The 18258-nt window shown below is 41.9% G+C and overlaps 1 protein-coding gene across 1 annotated transcript in view; it reads right to left on the bottom strand.

Annotated features, from left to right (window-relative positions):
• atp2c1 (ATPase secretory pathway Ca2+ transporting 1) overlaps nucleotides 1–18258 on the bottom strand; it is a 141339-nt gene that overhangs the window by 86220 nt on the left and 36861 nt on the right. Inside the window, exons 2-3 of the mRNA XM_043719600.2 lie at nucleotides 7730–7840; nucleotides 1200–1316 (exon numbers count right to left, since the gene is read on the bottom strand). Coding sequence (XP_043575535.1) covers nucleotides 1200–1316; nucleotides 7730–7840 — 228 coding nt within the window. The remainder of the gene's footprint in view (nucleotides 1–1199; nucleotides 1317–7729; nucleotides 7841–18258) is intronic.

The raw sequence follows: 18258 nt of genomic DNA, 5'->3' as shown, positions 1-18258 counted from the left end.
GGATTAAATGCATCAAAGAGAAAATTGAAATAGCTGAACTTCACCAATGACATAAGTGAAGTTTTTATTCCTGAGAAGATAAAGTTGGTTGGGGAGGTACGTTGCAAAGTACAAGTAAGCCGCTTATCAAATACTGGATATCAAACAAGCACTAACAAAAATGTGGTGAAAGAGGTAAAGCTTGACTTCATCAATGCCCTTAAGAGACAATGCTATCCAAATCAAGTTATTGAGATAGTTAATAAATATAAAAAGAACAAGAGAAAACTTAATAGGTCTGGCACCACCTGTGGAGAGGAGAATAGAATTAATGCTTTGAATCAAATATGAATCTTCAAGGGTTGAGGGACTTTGGAACATTTGTCCACACAAGTCAGCAAAGAAAGGGTCATTGCGTATTTTTAAGATGGAGATCGTTTGATTCCCTTGCACAGCAAAATTCTATGCTTTTTAGAGTGTATAGGCATGTAATATTCAGAACTATCTGTCCAGTATGAAATCGATAAGTGAAGCTGGTGCAAGGGGGCAAAATGGCCTAATTCTGTACCTAGTTCATATGCTTGTATGTACAGAGGCAAAGAAAACAGGAGTGAAGGCCTGTCAGGGTGGAAGGCAGGAGAAATTAAATAATAAAGGGGATGACAATGCAAGGCAAAAAGAGATGGCAATGAAACAAGAAAACAAATTTGACGAACCCAGAGTGTTGCAAATGGAAATAGCAGAATTACTACCAACAGCCACAGCCCACAAAATAGACAATGATTAGGATCTGAAATTATCCAACTCAGTGTTAATTTTGGAAATTGCACCACAGCAACTTAGGAAACGTTAATTCTATTAATAAATCTAGAATAAAATCAGTCTCATTAATAACATTCATTAAACTATCAGATCGTATCATATAAACATATTTGATTCACCAACACCCTTTAAGGCAGGAAATCTTACCGCCTGACTCTGTCTCGCCTACTTGAGTCTCTAAGTCCACAGCTTGACTTTTACCTACTCTCTGAAGCAGCAGCCTGGTAAGCCACACAGCTCGAGGATAATTACAAATGGGCAATAGTTTGTTTTCCCTGTCAGTAATGCTCAAAATTAACGGCTGAATGAAAAGCTAATAAAGACATGTCAGTTTTAAAGTCTTAAGTCACTATCTACTGCTGTGCCATTGTTATAGTGCAATTATTGAGATGTTTAACCTGTGAAATATATTTTTTCCAAAGAGGTTCATCTTCATTGATTTCAAATTCATTCCATCCATGGTATGTGCGACGTCGAGAAATTTCACTATTTTTTAGGCCATTGTGAAGGTCAGCCTGCAGTGAGAAAATGGAATGCTTAATAAATATAGTGATATGAAAAGAATTCCTGATATGACAGCAGAGGGATCTATGAAGCCTGCACTAAGGCAACATATAGCAACCACGCTAAGAACAATGAATGGGAATAATGACATTTTACACAACCAAAAAAACTGGTAGCCAGCATACATGGTGAACTTTCATAAAATTTCCTGACTTTACATTTAAAATGCACTCATTTCCCTTTCAAGTTCTTTTGCACCAATTACCATCACCTGCTGAGGAGAGGTTACATCCATTCTGTTAATGTAGAGCTTGGGTTAGTCATTAGTAGGCCCAAAGAGTTTAACATTACCCGATTTTCATTCTTCCAGAAACTCATCCCATCTGTAATTCCAAAATATAGTCCAGTATGTTGCAGCATCATTGGAATAGAAGTTATCCAAATAACAGGAGGCTATTCAATACCTCAAGTTCAACATGCCATTCAATAAAATTAGGGATGATCTATACGTAAAATTTATTGGTATATCTTTGATTCATATCGCAACACTCAACTAATAAAAGTCCTTCAATTGCAATCTTGAAATTTTCTACCGACTCTGAGCACAGCTTTATATATGAAGGCATTTCAGACATCTACTCCACTTGGAGAAAAAATGCACTTTCGTGGTTCACTCCAATATAATAAGCAATTTCTAATTACCAGATTAAATCATCTTGCTCCAAACCATAACACCCGAGTTTCCCTGGATAAAGCCAATCAAATCCAATCACCGTTTGAAAGACTTCTTGTAAACTATATATTATTTGTCCTCATAATGTAATCCTTTAATCCTTCTGATATCATTCTGGTGAACTGGCATTTCAAGGTTGACAGATTCTTCTTGAGATCCGGTGCTGAATAATGGATAGAACACAAGTTGTGATCTATCCAAGACTCTCTACTCCAGCCACATTTGACATAAAGGGCATCATTCAATAAACACCTTAGTAACACTTTGAATCTGTGCACTAGATCAAAAAGGTCAGGGGACTCCCAGATACAATCTCTGATCAAGTGCTGATCTAGCTCATTTTAACTGTGGAGAGAATTTGTATCATAATGGATGTCAGTATCTATATGAATATATCTAAGTGCAAAAGATATTCAGCATGGGCGTTTGCATCAGACTCTTGCCCAACACAGCTCAAAAGCTCTGAAAGTTCATTATGGCAAACTGTTGAGACTTAATTAAGACAACTAGCAATTTGGTAAGACAGTCTGAGGGTGACCATCATCTTATACAGAAAATGTGTTGAGGAAGACAGATTTGATAAATGAATTCAATTAAAAGTTTGCACTCTACAAGGATAACAGATTGTCACAATAGCTTCATATTCAAATAAAATCAAATTATTTTTAAAATCACTTAATATTTGCTGCATTATTTGGAGGAGTAGATTAGAGAATGGTCATGTGGCAGACAACCAGCATCACCCATGGGAGCAGGTGAGAGGACCCTGCAACATGCAATTAGCAGTACATAAAGTCGGAGGCAAGGACAGTTGACAGTTTGTCAGTGAGAGACAGAGACAAAGCTAGATTCAATGGAACTGACTGAAATTGATTCTTGCCTTATCACAGTTTCTGGCAAATAGTTCACATTTTCTCTATTTTTAAGTTTTAACATAGTATACAAATTAGTGACGAGTAAAAGAAAAGTGAACAGCATAATTAAATAATTAAAACTCATTACATGACATGCTGAGGCCGCAGCACGTGGAATCATCCTGATTGCCATTGCAATTCAGAGCAAACACATCCACAGTACATATTTTGAAGTCTGAACAACTTTAGCTCACAGTTGTGCTGGTTGAACTACAAATACCACAACACATCAGAGAGGGAGAACGTTACCTAGATTCTTTGTATCAGGAGGCAATCAGACCACTTAGAAGAGTACTTCCCAATTGGTCAGTGGTCAGAGACAGGATGGTGTGACCGGGAGTGAATGGAATTAAAAGGACACAGGCGGTAGGAGCATCAGCCTTTGTAATTGGTTAACAGGTTTGAGATTCTCTCATGCTATTTAGATGAGAGTAGGAATTGCCGGAAGGGTAAGCAAACTTGCCATGGCACTGGTATTGGAAGTCATTCAAGTCATGGGAAGCAAGGAATATAGTGATGGGGGCAAAAAAAATATTAGGGGGATTAATAGCATTCACTGCAGCAAAGAACAAGAGTCCAGAAAACGATGTTGCCTAACCAGAGTTAAGGTTCAGGACCATCTGCTCAGGACTGGAAAGGAACTTACAGTAGGAGGAGAAAGATTCAATCGTTGTGGTCTACGTAGGTACTAACAGCATAGATAGGAATGAGGTTCTGCACAGATTGTACAAGGAGCTAGACACAAACTAAAAAAGCAGAAGCTCAAAGATTATAATCACTGGATTATTTCTTGAGCTGCATGCAAATTGGCATAAAGTGCACAAAATTAAAGAGATGAATACATGGCTCAAAACTGGTACAGAAGTGGGTTCCAGTTTGCAAATCACTGCATCAAATATAGGAAAATAAGGGCTGCAATTTTGGAATGGCCCCCACCCAAACTGAGCTGGGGTCAGTGGGAAAATTGCAAAAGTAGCAAAGTAGAGAAGGAATTAAAATAAAAAGTGGGGGCAAAGGATCAAGTGTGGAAAAATGTGGTACGATGAGTAGAGAAGTTGAGCAAGGGAAGTAGTAATACAGGAAACTATGATCAGAGAATAGCAAGAAGGAACAGAGAGAAAACCAAGAATCCTGACAATCAAGGTGTTACAAAGATGAACAAACAAAAACACAAAACTAAAGGCTGTGGATCTGAAATACATGCTACATTCACAACAAAGTAAACAAATTGATAGCACGTACTGAAGTAACTAAATACAATCCAACAGCAATTTTTAAAAATTCACTCATGGGAGCCAGGTGTCACTGGATTTCCCCTGGCTATCCTTGAGAAGGTTGCGGCAAGCTGCCTTCTTGAACTGCAGTAGTTCATGTAATGTAGGTTGATCCAGAACACCCTTTGGGAGGGAATTCCAGGATTTTAACCCAGTGACAGTGAAGGAACAGACATATATTTCCAAATCAGGATGGTGCGTGGGTTGGAAGGAAACATACAGCAGGTATTCCTATGTATCTGCGGTTCTTGCCCTTCGAAGTGAGAGGTCATGGATTTGGAAAAGAATCTTAGGTAAATTTCAGCAATGCATCTTGCAGGTAGCACATATTACCACTACTCAGCATCAGTGGTGGAGGGAATAGATGCTTATGGCTGTGGTGCCAATCAAGAGGACTGCTTTGTTCTGGATGGTAGGTGGAGGTGGGTACTGCAGCTACTAGAGATTCGAGTCAAGATTATAGTGGTGCTCGCAAAGTACAACAAGTCAGGCAGCATCCAAAGAGCAGGAAAATCGACATTTCAGGCAAAAGCCCTTCATCAGGAATGATAAGTTTTTGCCCGAAACATCGATTTTCCTGATCCTTGGATACTGCCTGGTCTGCTGTGCTGTGCCAGCACCACTCTAATCTTGTTCTGGATGGTGTCAAGCTTCTTGAGTGCTGTTCGATCTGCACCTATCTAGACAAGTGGGGAATTCTAACTCAGTCATGACTTATGTTTTATAGATAGTGGGCAGGTGGTAAGTTTGGAAATCAGGTGGTAAGTTATTTACCACAGTACTCCTAACTTCTGGCCTGCTCTTGCAGTCATTGTATTTATGTGGCGAGTCCAGTTGAGTTTCTGGTCAATGATAACCCTCAGGATTGTGGGGGAATTCAGTGATTGCAACACCACTGAACGACAAGGGGCGATGACTAGATTGCCGCTTATTGGAAATGTCATTCCTCAACATTCGTGAGATGTGAATGATACTTGTCGGCCTAGGCCTGGATTTTGTCCTGATGTTGCTGCATTTGAATATGGACAGCTTCAGTATCTGAGTCATCGTGAACAGTGCTACACATTGTACAATGATCACTGAACATCCTCACTTCTGATCTTATGATGAGGGAATGTCATTGATGAAGCTGAAGATGGTTCAGTCTAGGACACTTCCCCAAGGAACTCCTCCACAGATGTCCTGCAGTTGAGGCGACTGACCTCCAACAATCACATCAATTTTCCAATGTGCCAGGTATGACTCCAACCAATGGAGAGTTTACCACAAATACCCACTGATTCCAGTTTTGCTGGAGCTCCTTGATGCCACACCCAGTTGAATGCAGGCTTAATATCAAGAGCTGTCACTCTCACCGGGTTGGGTTTTTCCTGTTTTTTGTGTACTAGACAGCAACTTGTATAAATTTTAGTCAACCTGTTCAGACATTTTATGATATAAATATGGAGTAGGTGAAATGTGAATTCAGGCTTTCTGGCACAAATGCCTGCTCCTATTTTCTATGTTTTACTGTGCCATAAAAGCCATGTAGAGCAAGTTACATTAAACTGTGTAATGTGACCAAGGTTGATTGATCAATCACAGTAAAGGCACTACTAGTAGTTCTGACCACCATGACTGAATTTTGCATTCAGTTTGAAAGGAAGAATGTTGGAAATAAAAGCAGGCAATTATGTGGCAGAAAAGTTGAGCTAGCTGAAGTGAACTGACATAGTGAACTAGAAGATAGACGAATGGAGACAAAGAGGCAGGTATTCAGGGAATATGTCAGAATAATAAGAATAAGCATACTCCTACTATTAAAAAGTTTTATAGGGTGAACTCACCATCATTAATTAACTAGAGAAGTTAGGGAAAGCCGAGGAATACACTTAATGGTAAGGTCATAGGGAGTGTTGCTGAACAAAGAGACCTTGGAGTGCAGGTTCATAACTCCTTGAAAGTGGAGTCGCAGGTAGATAGGATAGTGAAGAAGACGTTTCGTATGCTTTCCTTTATTGGTCAGAGTATTGAGTACAGGAGTTGGGACATCATGTTGCAGCTGTACAGGACATTGGTTAGGCCACTGTTGGAATATTGTGTGCAATTCTGGTCTCCTTCCTATCAGAAAGATGTTGTGAAACTTGAAAGGGTTCAGAAAAGATTAACAAGGATGCTGCCAGGGTTGGAGGATTTGAGCTACAGGGAGATGCTGAACAGGCTGGGGCTGTTTTCCCTGGAGCGTCGGAGGCTGAGGGGTGACCTTATAGAGGTTTACAAAATTATGAGGGGCATGGATAGGATAAATAGGCAAAGTCTTTTCCCTGGGGTCGGGGAGTCCAGAACTAGAGGGCATAGGTTTAGGGTGAGAGGGGAAAGATATAAAAGAGACCTAAGGGGCAACTTTTTCACGCAGAGGGAGGTGCGTGTATGGAATGAGCTGCCAGAGGAAGTGGTGGAGGCTGATACAATTGCAACATTTAAGAGGCATTTGGATGGGTATATGAAGAGGAAGGGTTTGGAGGGATATGGGCCGGGTGGTGGCAGCTGGGACTAGATTGGGTTGGGATATCTGGTCGGCATGGACGGGTTGGACCGAAGGGTCTATTTCCATGCTGTACATCTCTATGACTCTATGAACTATAGGTTGGTGGGCAAGTTGTTGGACAGAATCCTGAGGGACAGGATCTACACATATCTGGAAAGGCAAGGACTGAATTGGGATAGTCAATGCGGATTTGTGCATGATAACTCATGTCTTAAGAACTTGATTGAGTTTTTTGAAGAAGTAATGATGATTAATGAGGACAGAGCAGTGGACATGTATATGGTAGACTGATTAGCAAAGTTAGATCACATGGAATACAGGGACAACTAACAATTTGGATATAGAACTGGCTGGAAGGTAGAAGACAGAGGATGGTGGAGGGGGGTTGCTTTTCAGACTAGATACCTGTGATTAGTGGTGTGCCACAAGGATTGGTGCTGGGTTCACTGCTTTCCCTCATTTATATAAATGATTTGGATGTAAACATAGGTGGTATAGTTAGTATGTTTGCAGGTGACACCAAAATTGGAGGCGTAGTGGACAGCGAAGAAGGTTATGTCAGAGGACAATGGGACTTTGATCAGATGGGACAATGGGCTGAGGAGTAGCAAATGGAGTTTAATTTAGATAAATGTGAGGTGCCACAGGACACAAACAGCTCCCCAGGGTCATCCAAACAAAACTCTCCAATCTGTAGGCTCTACTGTAGAGCAAGCTCTCTCACCACAGATGCAGCACCTGGGATTGCACTGAGAGGCACACTGACAATTTACTCAATATTCAAAGTGGATGACATTTCAATCATGATTCTTATGAAGAAACCAACAGTGTAATAGAAAGATATTTAAAAATTTACATAACAAAAATAAAGTTCAAATGCTTCATCATCGCAATTGGTTAAAAGCCTATATGAAAAAACTCCTTTAAACAGACACAAAGAATCCTACACTTTCCGCAATAAGTACATGCACCTTACCTGCAAAATACAAGCAACTTCATCAACAGGTAGTTCACTTGCCCTTTTTGAAGACAGTACTGGAATCATCATATCATTTTCACTGTCGTATAACTCCTCAGACCCCGGAACCTATAGTAACAGACACAGAGATATTAAATTGTACTTGAAATTAAGCATCCAGATGTTAAAACACAACAGTACTTACAGACATTTTAGAGAATACACAATGATATAGGTTGTTATGCTATAATGCATGTTTCCTCAACGCAAATTCGCTGCAACACGATTGACAAATTGAGGCTGCTATTTGTAAAGAGCAAACGTTTATAACGTATGTTGGCTGTTACGCAATTACATTGCCAACACTTAAGTGCTGGTTCTAAAGCGCGATTTTTCTATAATGCAGGGTTGCACAAGAACGCAACCATCCCATAATAGAAGAAATGACTGTACAGTGAGCCTCTGTGCACCTAACAAACCATCAATGTGATGACTGTGAATGGTAACATTGTTGGATATTTAATAATCTTAAAAAAGAAACATGATAAGCAATAAGTCTGAACTCAAAGGTAAACAAATACCTAAGACAAGGAACATGACAGAACTAATAAGACTGCAGGCTTACAATATTGAGGGAGTGTAGCAGTGTCAAAAACATATTTTGGGCAGTGTTAACGCAAGACACCATTTCACCATTCAGGTGAATTTGGAACATCTCAAGGTACCACTAAAAGCAGACAGAGATTGCCTAAGCCAACATTCCATAAGACCATAAGACATAGGAGTGGAAGCAAGGCCATTCGGCCCATCGAGTCCACTCCGCCATTCAATCATGGCTGATGGGCATTTCAACTCCACTTACCCGCATTGTCCCCGAAGCCCCTAATTCCTTTTGACATCAAGAATTTATCAATCTCTGCCTTAAACACATTTAGCGTCCCAGCCTCCACTGCACTCTGCGGCAATGAATTCCACAGGCCCACCACTCTCTGGCTGAAGAAACATCTCCACATTTCTATCCTGAATTTACCCCCTCTAATTCTAAGGCTGTGTCCAGGGGTCCTAGTCTCCTCGCCTAATGGAAACAATTTCCTAGCGTCCACCCTTTCCAAGCCATGTATTATCTTGTAAGTTTCTATTAGATCCCCCCTTAATCTTCTAAACGCCAATGAATACAATCCCAGGATTCTCAGCCGTTCCTCATATGTTAGACCTACCATTCCAGGGATCATCCGTGTGAATCTCCGTTGGACACGCTCTAGTGCCAGTATGTCCTTCCTGAGGTGTGGGGACCAAAACTGGACACAGTACTCCAAATGGGGCCTAACCAGAGCTTTATAAAGTCTCAGTAGCACAACGGTGCTTTTATATTCCAACCCGCTTGAGATAAATGATAACATTGCATTCGCTTTCTTAATCACGGACTCACCCTGCATGTTTACCTTTAGAGAATCCTCGACTAGCACTCCCAGATCCCTTTGTACTTTGGCTTTACGAATTTTATCACTGTTTAGAAAGTAGCCCATGCTTGTACTCTTTTTTCCAAAGTGCAAGACCTCGCATTTGCTCACATTGAATTCCATCAGCCATTTCCTGGACCACTCTCCCAAACTGTGTAGATCCTTCTGCAGCCTCCCCACTTCCTCAGTACTACCTGCCTGTACACCTAACTTTGTATCATCGGCAAACTTCGCTAGAATGCCCCCAGTCCCTTCATCCAGATCGTTAATATATAATGTGAACAGCTGCGGCCCCAACACTGAACCCTGCAGGACACCGCTTGTCACATTCATCCCATTAATGGGATAAACCTGGTTTATCAGGTTTTCAAACTCAGTAATATGCATAAACAATAAAAATACAGGAAAACACTTAAGGGTTTGATAGAGGAAAATGCTATCATGCAACTCATTGCTCTAAATTCACCTGACAGAGTAAGGTTACAAAAAAAAAAATCAAAAATGTTGGAGAAATTCAACAGATTTCAAAAATTGAAGAGTCATATTGGATTCAAAACATTAAAAAAGGTATCTATTGCTTTATCACTTGTAAAGAGCTTCAAACTAATGAGGCAGAAACTAATTGTATCCACAAGTGTTTCAGTGAGGTGACATTCATGGTAGTAGAGGAGTGTCAGGTCTTCTGTAACACAAAACCTGCCTGAGCAGCCTTTGACCCAGCAGCCATACCATGTTAAATTTTAACTTGGGTGTAGTATGTTAGCATGGCAAACTAATTGAAGGAGATTTGGATAAGGAGAGCATTTTCAGATTGGAGGGCTATAACTAGTGGACTGTTACAGGGATCAGTGTTTGCACCATAATTAATTCTAATACATTAATGACTTTGATGAGGAAACAATGTAGCAAGGTTTGTGATGACACAAAAGTAGGTGGGAGGTCAGGTGACAACAATGACTCATATAGAAAGGTGGTCAAAAACTTGTCAATTGCAATATATAATGTGAAAACGTGAAGTTATTCACTTCGGCAGGAAGAGGAGTCATACAGAGCACAGAAATAGACCCTTCAGTTCAACTCATCCATGCTGACTAGGTTTCCCAAACTAAACTAATCCCATTTGCTTGCATTTGGCCCATATCCCTCACAATCTTTTCTATCCTTGTACCTTTCCAAATGTCTTTTAAATATCTTAACTGTATCTATTTCCCCTGGCAATTCATTTCACAAATGCAACACTCTCCATGCTCCTCAGGTCCCTTTTAAATCTTTCCACTCTCACCTTAAAGCTATGCCCTCTAGTTCTGTACTCTAGTTTGGGAAAAAGACCTTTGCTATTTCCCTTATCTAATGCCCCTCATGACTACATAAACCTCTATAAGGTCACCCCTGTACCATCTCCTCCGGGGAAAAAAAAGTCCTAGCCTCTCCTTCTAACTCGAACCCTCCAGTCCCAGTAAATTCCTTGTAAATCTTTTCCGCACTCTTTCCAATTTAAGAAAATAGAGGAGCTGAATATTATTTAAATAGAGAAAGATTGCAAAAAGCTACAATGCAGAGGGATTTGGGAGCCCTCATGCATAAATGACACAATGCTCAGTAGGAAATAGGGAAGGCAATTGGAACATTAGCCTTCATTTCAAGGGGAATGGGGTATAAAAATGGATAAGTGTTGCTAAAAACTATACAAGGCAGGAATAATGTGAACAATTTTGATTCCCTTGAGAAAGAGATTGAAGGGAGTCCAGAGAAAGTTTACTCGGCTGATTCCAGATATGGAGGGACTGGCTTGTGAGGAGGGGTTGAGTAGGTCAGGCCTGTATTCACTGAAATTTAGAAGAATGAGAGACAACCTTTTTACAACATGCAAATTTTTAGTGGACTGGACGGGATAGATGTGCAAAGGCAATTTCACCTTTTGGGAGAGCCTAGATCACCCATTTAGGACAGAGAAGAAGAAGAATTTTTTCTCTGAAAGGATAATGAATCTGTGAAATTGATTATGACAGAGGGCTGTTGCAGTATATTCAAGGCAGAGATAGATTTTTAATCAGTTAGGGAATCAAGTGTTATGCAAAAATGATAATAGAGTTGTAGATTATCAGATCAATCATTATCTTATTGAATGATGGAGCAGATTCAATGGGCTAAAGGGCCTACTTCTGCTCCCATACCTTATCATCTGAACAAAGAACTCTTATCTTTCCAAACCAAAAGTGTAATTATTTTAAAAATGGAAACCAAAAAGACAGTCAGAAGTCACAACTTTAAAAAATTAAAGTTAAACTTTTGACACATCTACTGAAAGACTGTAAGAAACAGCCATGTACGCAATTTCTCTGGGGTTGTCTAGGATCATAACCCCACCAGTAAACACCAATCTATTATGTCCATGACTGCCAATAACCTCACCTGCACTGGAGATCTCCCTACAACAGCTTCCTGACTCAGACCCCTAACACAATACAACCCACTTCTACTTTCTTGCCATAGCTCCATAAACAGGACTGCCCTGAATGTTATTGTTCAGTTACTTTGCAATTATATTCGTGATTCTTCCGAGACATTATATCGATTTGATGACTTCGAGTTTCCGAGCCTTAGCTACTACTTCACCAGGAATGTGCAATCCCTTTACATGTCAACTCCCCATCGTGATTGTCTGAAGGTTCTCTACATCTTTGTTGAAAGGAGGTCTGAACAGTTCCACCACACTCCATCTAAATAAGTTTTGAACGACTTATGGTTATGGAATTATAGACCCATACAGCATGGAAACAAGACTCTTCGTCCAACCAGTCCATGTCCACAACAATCCCAAATTCCTTCAACTCGTCATTTTTTTCCCCAAATCAAAGGTGTATGTGCGAGTACTGACATTGGTCTTAGTTGTACCTGTCTCTTTGTGGGATATGTGGAATATTCCTTCTTCCAGTCCCCTGTCAGACCCCCTTCCTCAAATTATTTCTGGTTCATCAATGATTTCATCAGTGCTGCTTTTTACGTAGCTGGAATCGGAACAAATAATCACTTTTGCTTCCAATTTCTCTCTTCTTTACCTGATCCATCTCTAAGTCTTCTCTTACCGTTTTGGTTTCATTGCTTCAATTTTTGAGGATAGACTGTCTACCGATAATCAACCACAAACACTGATTCCTAGTTACTTTGACCATACTTCCTCAAGCCTTGCTTCCTGTAAGGACTCCAATCCATTCTCCCAATTTCTCTGCCTCCGTCACATCTGTTCAAATGATGCGATTCTCATTAGGGTGCCTCCATGACATCCTCCTTTTCTTTCAACACTGCCTCCAGTGTGCTAGCACTGCCTTCGGCCACCTGAAGCAAAAAATGTGTACAAGGACAACATCATCAAATCCAACACCAAGTTGATGGTATACAAAGCTGTGGTGGTTTCCACCTTCCTATATGGCTCTGACGCGTGGATGTTTACAGCAGACACCTCAAGATTCTGGAGTAGTTGCACCAATTCTGCTTGCACAAGACCCGACAAATCCGCTAGTGATATTAAAGAGTTAACTTGCCTTGAGGACCTGCAGGAAATCAGATACCCCGAGCCTTGAGTGGGACGCCTCTGACTTGCAGATAGATTGTAAGAAATTACATTATCACCTCCTATTATTCAGAGTCATTTATATGGCCATTTCATTGCCATTCAGAGCTATTCACACTGTCATCTCCTACTATTTACACTTTCATCCCCTATTCAGAAATCAATAAGAACATTATGGTTTGAATTCTGACTACTCCATGTCGTTAAAAAAAAATACAATTCACACCAGATCTGGCCATTAAGGGATGATTGGCATTACATTGTTTCTAGAAGTGATGTGGTCACTGCATTGTGTCTTGAATAGCATGTGACTGTGAGAGTGTGATTGGAAGTTGCCTTGTGGGCATTATTGACTGTGATGTTAAGATTTTGCATAAAGAAAGGACTGTTTCCTTTGTTCCGACAGCTTTTGACATGACTTTGAAGCCCTGCAAGATGTGTGGCGCGTGTTAAAAGTTCCTCCAGAAGGTTTGTACAGTACTTAATAAAATTTTGGTTGCTCGTAGAAGGTGGTGTGTTGGAGTTGTATCAAGTGTGTAAGTTGTATCTCAGAAAATAAATAACCTTACATGCTGGGAAGAGAGACCACCAGAATCCTTGACTAGATCAACATCCCCAGCATCGAGGCACTGACATTGGTTGTGATAGGCTGGGCATATCATCCGCATGACTCCCCAAACAAACGCTCTACTTCCTGCTCTGAAATAGTTGGCTAGCTCCAGGTGGACAAAGGAAATGGTTCAGGTATACCCTTAAGGCCTCCATTGCGAAGTGTGGCATTCCCACTGACACCTGGGAATCAGTGGCCCAAGATCATCCAAAGTGGAGGAGGAGGAGGAGTATCCAGTAAGGCATTGAGCACCTTCAGACTTGTCAGGAAAAAGTGGAAACTGAGCGAAAACAGCAAAAGGAATGCGCTGCCACACCAATGCCCCACCCACCCGTTCCTATAATTAAGTTTAACAGAACCTGTTGAAACTATAATTGGTCTGTACAACCACCTAAGGACTCACCAAGAGTGAAAGGGAGACAGGAAATATGTTGCTGGAAAAGCGCAGCAGGTCAGGCAGCATCCAGGGAACAGGAGAATCGACGTTTCGGGCATAAGCCCTTCTTCAGGAATGGGGAAAGTTTGTCCAGCAGGCTAAGATAAAAGGTAGGGAGGAGGGACTTGGGGGAGGGGCGTCGGAAATGTGATAGATGGAAAGAGGTCAAGGTGAGGGTGATAGGTCAGACTGGGGTGGGGGCGGAGAGGTCGGGAAGAAGATTGCAGGTTAGGAAGGCGGTGCTGAATTTGATGGATTTGACTGAGACAGGGTGGGGGGAGGGGAAATGAGGAAACTGGTGAAATCAGAGTTCATCCCTTGTGGTTGGAGGGTTCCTAGCCGGAAGATGAGGCGTTCTTCCTCCAACCGTCGTTTTGTTGTGGTCTGACGATGGAGGAGTCCAAAGACCTGCATATCCTTGGTGGAGTGGGAGGGGGAATTGAAATGTTGAGCTACAGGGTGGTTGGGTTGGTTGGTCCGGGTGTCCCAACCCAACCACCCTGGCCGCAAGTAGCCGGCCTGTCTCCCCAATATAGAGGAGGCCACATCGGGTGCAGAGGATGCAATAGATGATATGTGTGGAAGTGCAGGTGAATCTGTGGCGGATATGGAAGTTTCCTTTGGGGCCTTGGAGGGAGGTGAGGGGGGAGGTGTGGGCGCAAGTCTTGCACCTCCTGCGGTTGCAGGGGAAGGTGCCAGGAGTGGAGGTTCGGTTGGTGGGGGGTGTGGATCTGACGAGGGAGTCACGGAGGGAGTGGTCTTTACGGAATGCTGATAGGGGAGGGGAGGGAAATATATCCTTGGTGGTGGGATCCGTTTGGAGGTAGCGGAAATGACGGCGGATGATGCGCTGTACATGGAGATTGGTGGGGTGGTAGGTGAGGACCAGTGGGGTTTTGTCCTGGTGGCGGTTGGAGGGGCGGGATTCAAGGGCGGAGGAGCGGGAAGTGGAAGAGATGCGGTGGAGGGCATCGTCGACCACGTCCATATCATTTATTGTATCCTCTGCACCCGATGTGGCCTCCTCTATATTGGGGAGACAGGTTGGCTACTTGCGGAGCGTTTCAGAGAACACCTCTGGGACACCCGGACCAACCAACCCAACCACCCTGTAGCTCAACATTTCAATTCCCCCTCCCACTCCACCAAGGATATGCAGGTCTTTGGACTCCTCCATCGTCAGACCACAACAAAACGACGGTTGGAGGAAGAACGCCTCATCTTCCGCCTAGGAACCCTCCAACCACAAGGGATGAACTCGGATTTCACCAGTTTCCTCATTTCCCCTCCCCCCACCCTGTCTCAGTCAAATCCATCAAATTCAGCACCGCCTTCCTAACCTGAGACCTTCTTCCCGACCTCTCCGCCCCCACCCCAGTCTGACCTATCACCCTCACCTTGACCTCTTTCCACCTATCACATTTCCGACGCCCCTCCCCCAAGTCCCTCCTCCCTACCTTTTATCTTAGCCTGCTGGACAAACTTTCCCCATTCCTGAAGAAGGGCTTATGCCCGAAACGTCGATTCTCCTGTTCCCTGGATGCTGCCTGACCTGCTGCACTTTTCCAGCAACACATTTCCAGCTCTGATCTCCAGCAACTGCAGACCTCACTTTCTCCTGAAAGGGAGACATCCTTGTCCATGAGGGAGCACCAATGAATGTATGAAAACTTTTTCTTAACCAAGGATTTCTTACCCACCATGGTTGGCAGAGCCATTCCTGACCCATTTTCTGCACTTCTGCTCTCACTATTTCCTCTCTTTCCCAGAACAACAATGGCATTCTCCTTGTTTTCACGTGCTAACTCATCAGTTACCATATTCAAAGGATCACTCGGGTCCATACCTCCATCACATCTAAATACATCATTCATTCCTCCATCACATCTAAAATTACACACTCCCACCCCCACCCCCACCCCACCCCCTCTTCTCCATCTACACACACCAAACACACTTAGCAAATTAGAATGTTGGCTTTTATAGCTAAAGGAATAGAATGTAATGATAAGGAAGTATCGTTGCTACTATACGAGACATTGGTGAGACCGCACCTGGAGTATTGTGTACAATTTTGGTCCCGTATTTGAGGAGTGATGTTGTTACATTGGAGGCATTCAGAGGAGGTTCACTAGATTGATCCCAGAGTTGAAGGGTTTATCCAATGAAGAGCGATTGAACAGTTTAGGCCTATACTCTCTGGAATTTAGAAGAATGAGAGAGATCAAATTGAGGTATTCAAGATGTTAAGAGGTGTGACTAAAATAGACGTGGAGCGGATATTTCCTCTGGTGTGGCATTCTAGGATGAGATGTCAGTTTTAGGATAAAAAGAGTAGCAAATTTAAAACAAGAGTGGAGGAGAAGCTACTTCTCCCAAAGGTTGTGAATCTGTGGAATTCACTACCCCAAAGTGCGGTGGATGCTGGGACAGGAGTTAGACAAATTTTTAATTGGTAATGGGTTCAAGGGATACGGAGAGAAGGCAGGAAAATGAGGGTAAGGAGCATATCAGCAATGATCGAATGACAGCACAGACTTGGTGAGCTAAATGGCCTAATTCTACCCCTATATTTCATGAACTATATTTCAGAAAATAAAGCTACATACAATCATATCAACGTTTGAATTAAGAGCTGGCACAGGCTATATAGCTCATTGGGGCAGTGCTGTTTGTGGAGCTTTAGGAAGAAAGTAGAAGTAGGTTAGTCATGTTAGGGGTCTATGAGTAATAAGATTACTGCTAATCTAATCTAATCTGATGCAGTCCTTCCCACCTCTGATAATCTTGGTTTCTTAAACATATTCAAGGACTCAGCTTCCACCTTTTCAGGAAGGGAGAGCTCCAAAGACTCATGACACACAGAAAAAACACTGTCTCATTTTTGCTTTAAATGGGCAATCCTTAAACCTTAAACAGTGATTCCTAATTCTAGATTATCCTTTAAAGGAAATATTCTCTCCAACTACGATGTCAAAACTCACCAGGATCTTACATATTGCAATCAAGTCATCTATTACTCTTCTAAATTGCCGTGAACACAAGCCTAGCCTGTACAATCTTTCCTCATAAGAGAGCCCGCCCTTTACAGGCATTAGTCCAATAAACCTTCTCTGTACTACTTCCATACATTTACATCCGTCTTTAACAAAGAGGACCATTACAATGACAGTGCGCCAAATACAGTTTCCAGTGCACTATATAAGAGTATAATCTCTCTACTTTGGAATTCAATTTCCCTGACAATATGTAATAACAATCATAACTACATGCTGCAACTGCATACTAACCTTTTATGATTCATGCACTAACACCCTAATCCCACTGCATCTTCTGGCCAATTATACAAAATGCTTTTGCTATTTTTCCTACCAAAAGAGACAACTCCACATTTTCCCACGTTCTACTCCATTTGGCACATCTTTACCCACTTACTTAGCCCATCTTTTGAAGTCTTGTCATATCTTCTTCACACCTTACTTTTATCAGCAAGTCTAGCAACCACACCCTTCAGCCAAGTTACGTACATAAATTGTAAATAGTTGAGATCACAGCACTGATCGCTCTGGCATACCACTTAATGTGTCTTTCCAACTTGAAAAGAGCCATTTATAGACACACTCAGTTTCCTATTAGCCTAATGAAACCAGTACCAACAGCCAGCAAAATGAATGTCATTTACAAAATACCCTGCAAGGACCGCAACAAACACTACACTGGACAAACAGGTTGGAAACTAGTATACACAAGCACCAACTAGCAACCAAAAGATATGACCAACTATCACTAGCATCCTTACACACACACGAAGAAGGATATCACTTTGACTGGGACAATACATCCATCCTAGGCCTTGCATTCAAACCGGAACTCCATCAATAAACATATCGGTTTGGACACCATTTACCAACCTCTGAGAAAAAGAACTGGAAATTATATCACCCACTGTAACAGTCCAAGACACAAATAGAAAGCGAGACAGAACACCAGCACTTCAACCAGGGTTCACTGATGATGATGAAACATCGGAGAACAAACCTAGCAGCTCAGCAAGCAAACTTACAACCTGAACCTCAACCTGAGCTACAAATCTTCTCAAAAGTCATAAACACCTATGGGCACAATATGTCCAAACTAGCCCAAAGATGGGAAACCAACACCATCGGACTGAGCGCCACCCGCGAACAGCTGTATTTCCTACATGAATGCCTCAGGAAACAGGTATTACAAAGATATGTCAAGTAAAAGCCATCTCTCAACACCCCACAAGCCAGAAGAATAGCAGAACAGAATGTTGCGAGAAATAATGACTGATGCCCACAATCGACTCCACAAATAGAACAGGAAATTTCATGCCAAAAAACTTTACACACCAATGCGACTGACCAGGAATAGACAAATACATGAGAATGAACCATCAGAATCAAAAAACAGCAAACCAAGACAAAGAAGAAAGTAGCCCTACAAGAA

Source organism: Chiloscyllium plagiosum, unplaced genomic scaffold, assembly GCF_037043375.1.
Source record: "Chiloscyllium plagiosum isolate Xiang-an unplaced genomic scaffold, Cpla_swu_hap1 HiC_scaffold_34, whole genome shotgun sequence".
In the NCBI taxonomy this organism is placed as follows: domain Eukaryota; kingdom Metazoa; phylum Chordata; class Chondrichthyes; order Orectolobiformes; family Hemiscylliidae; genus Chiloscyllium; species Chiloscyllium plagiosum.
This window is presented reverse-complemented; position numbering and strand designations above follow the sequence as displayed.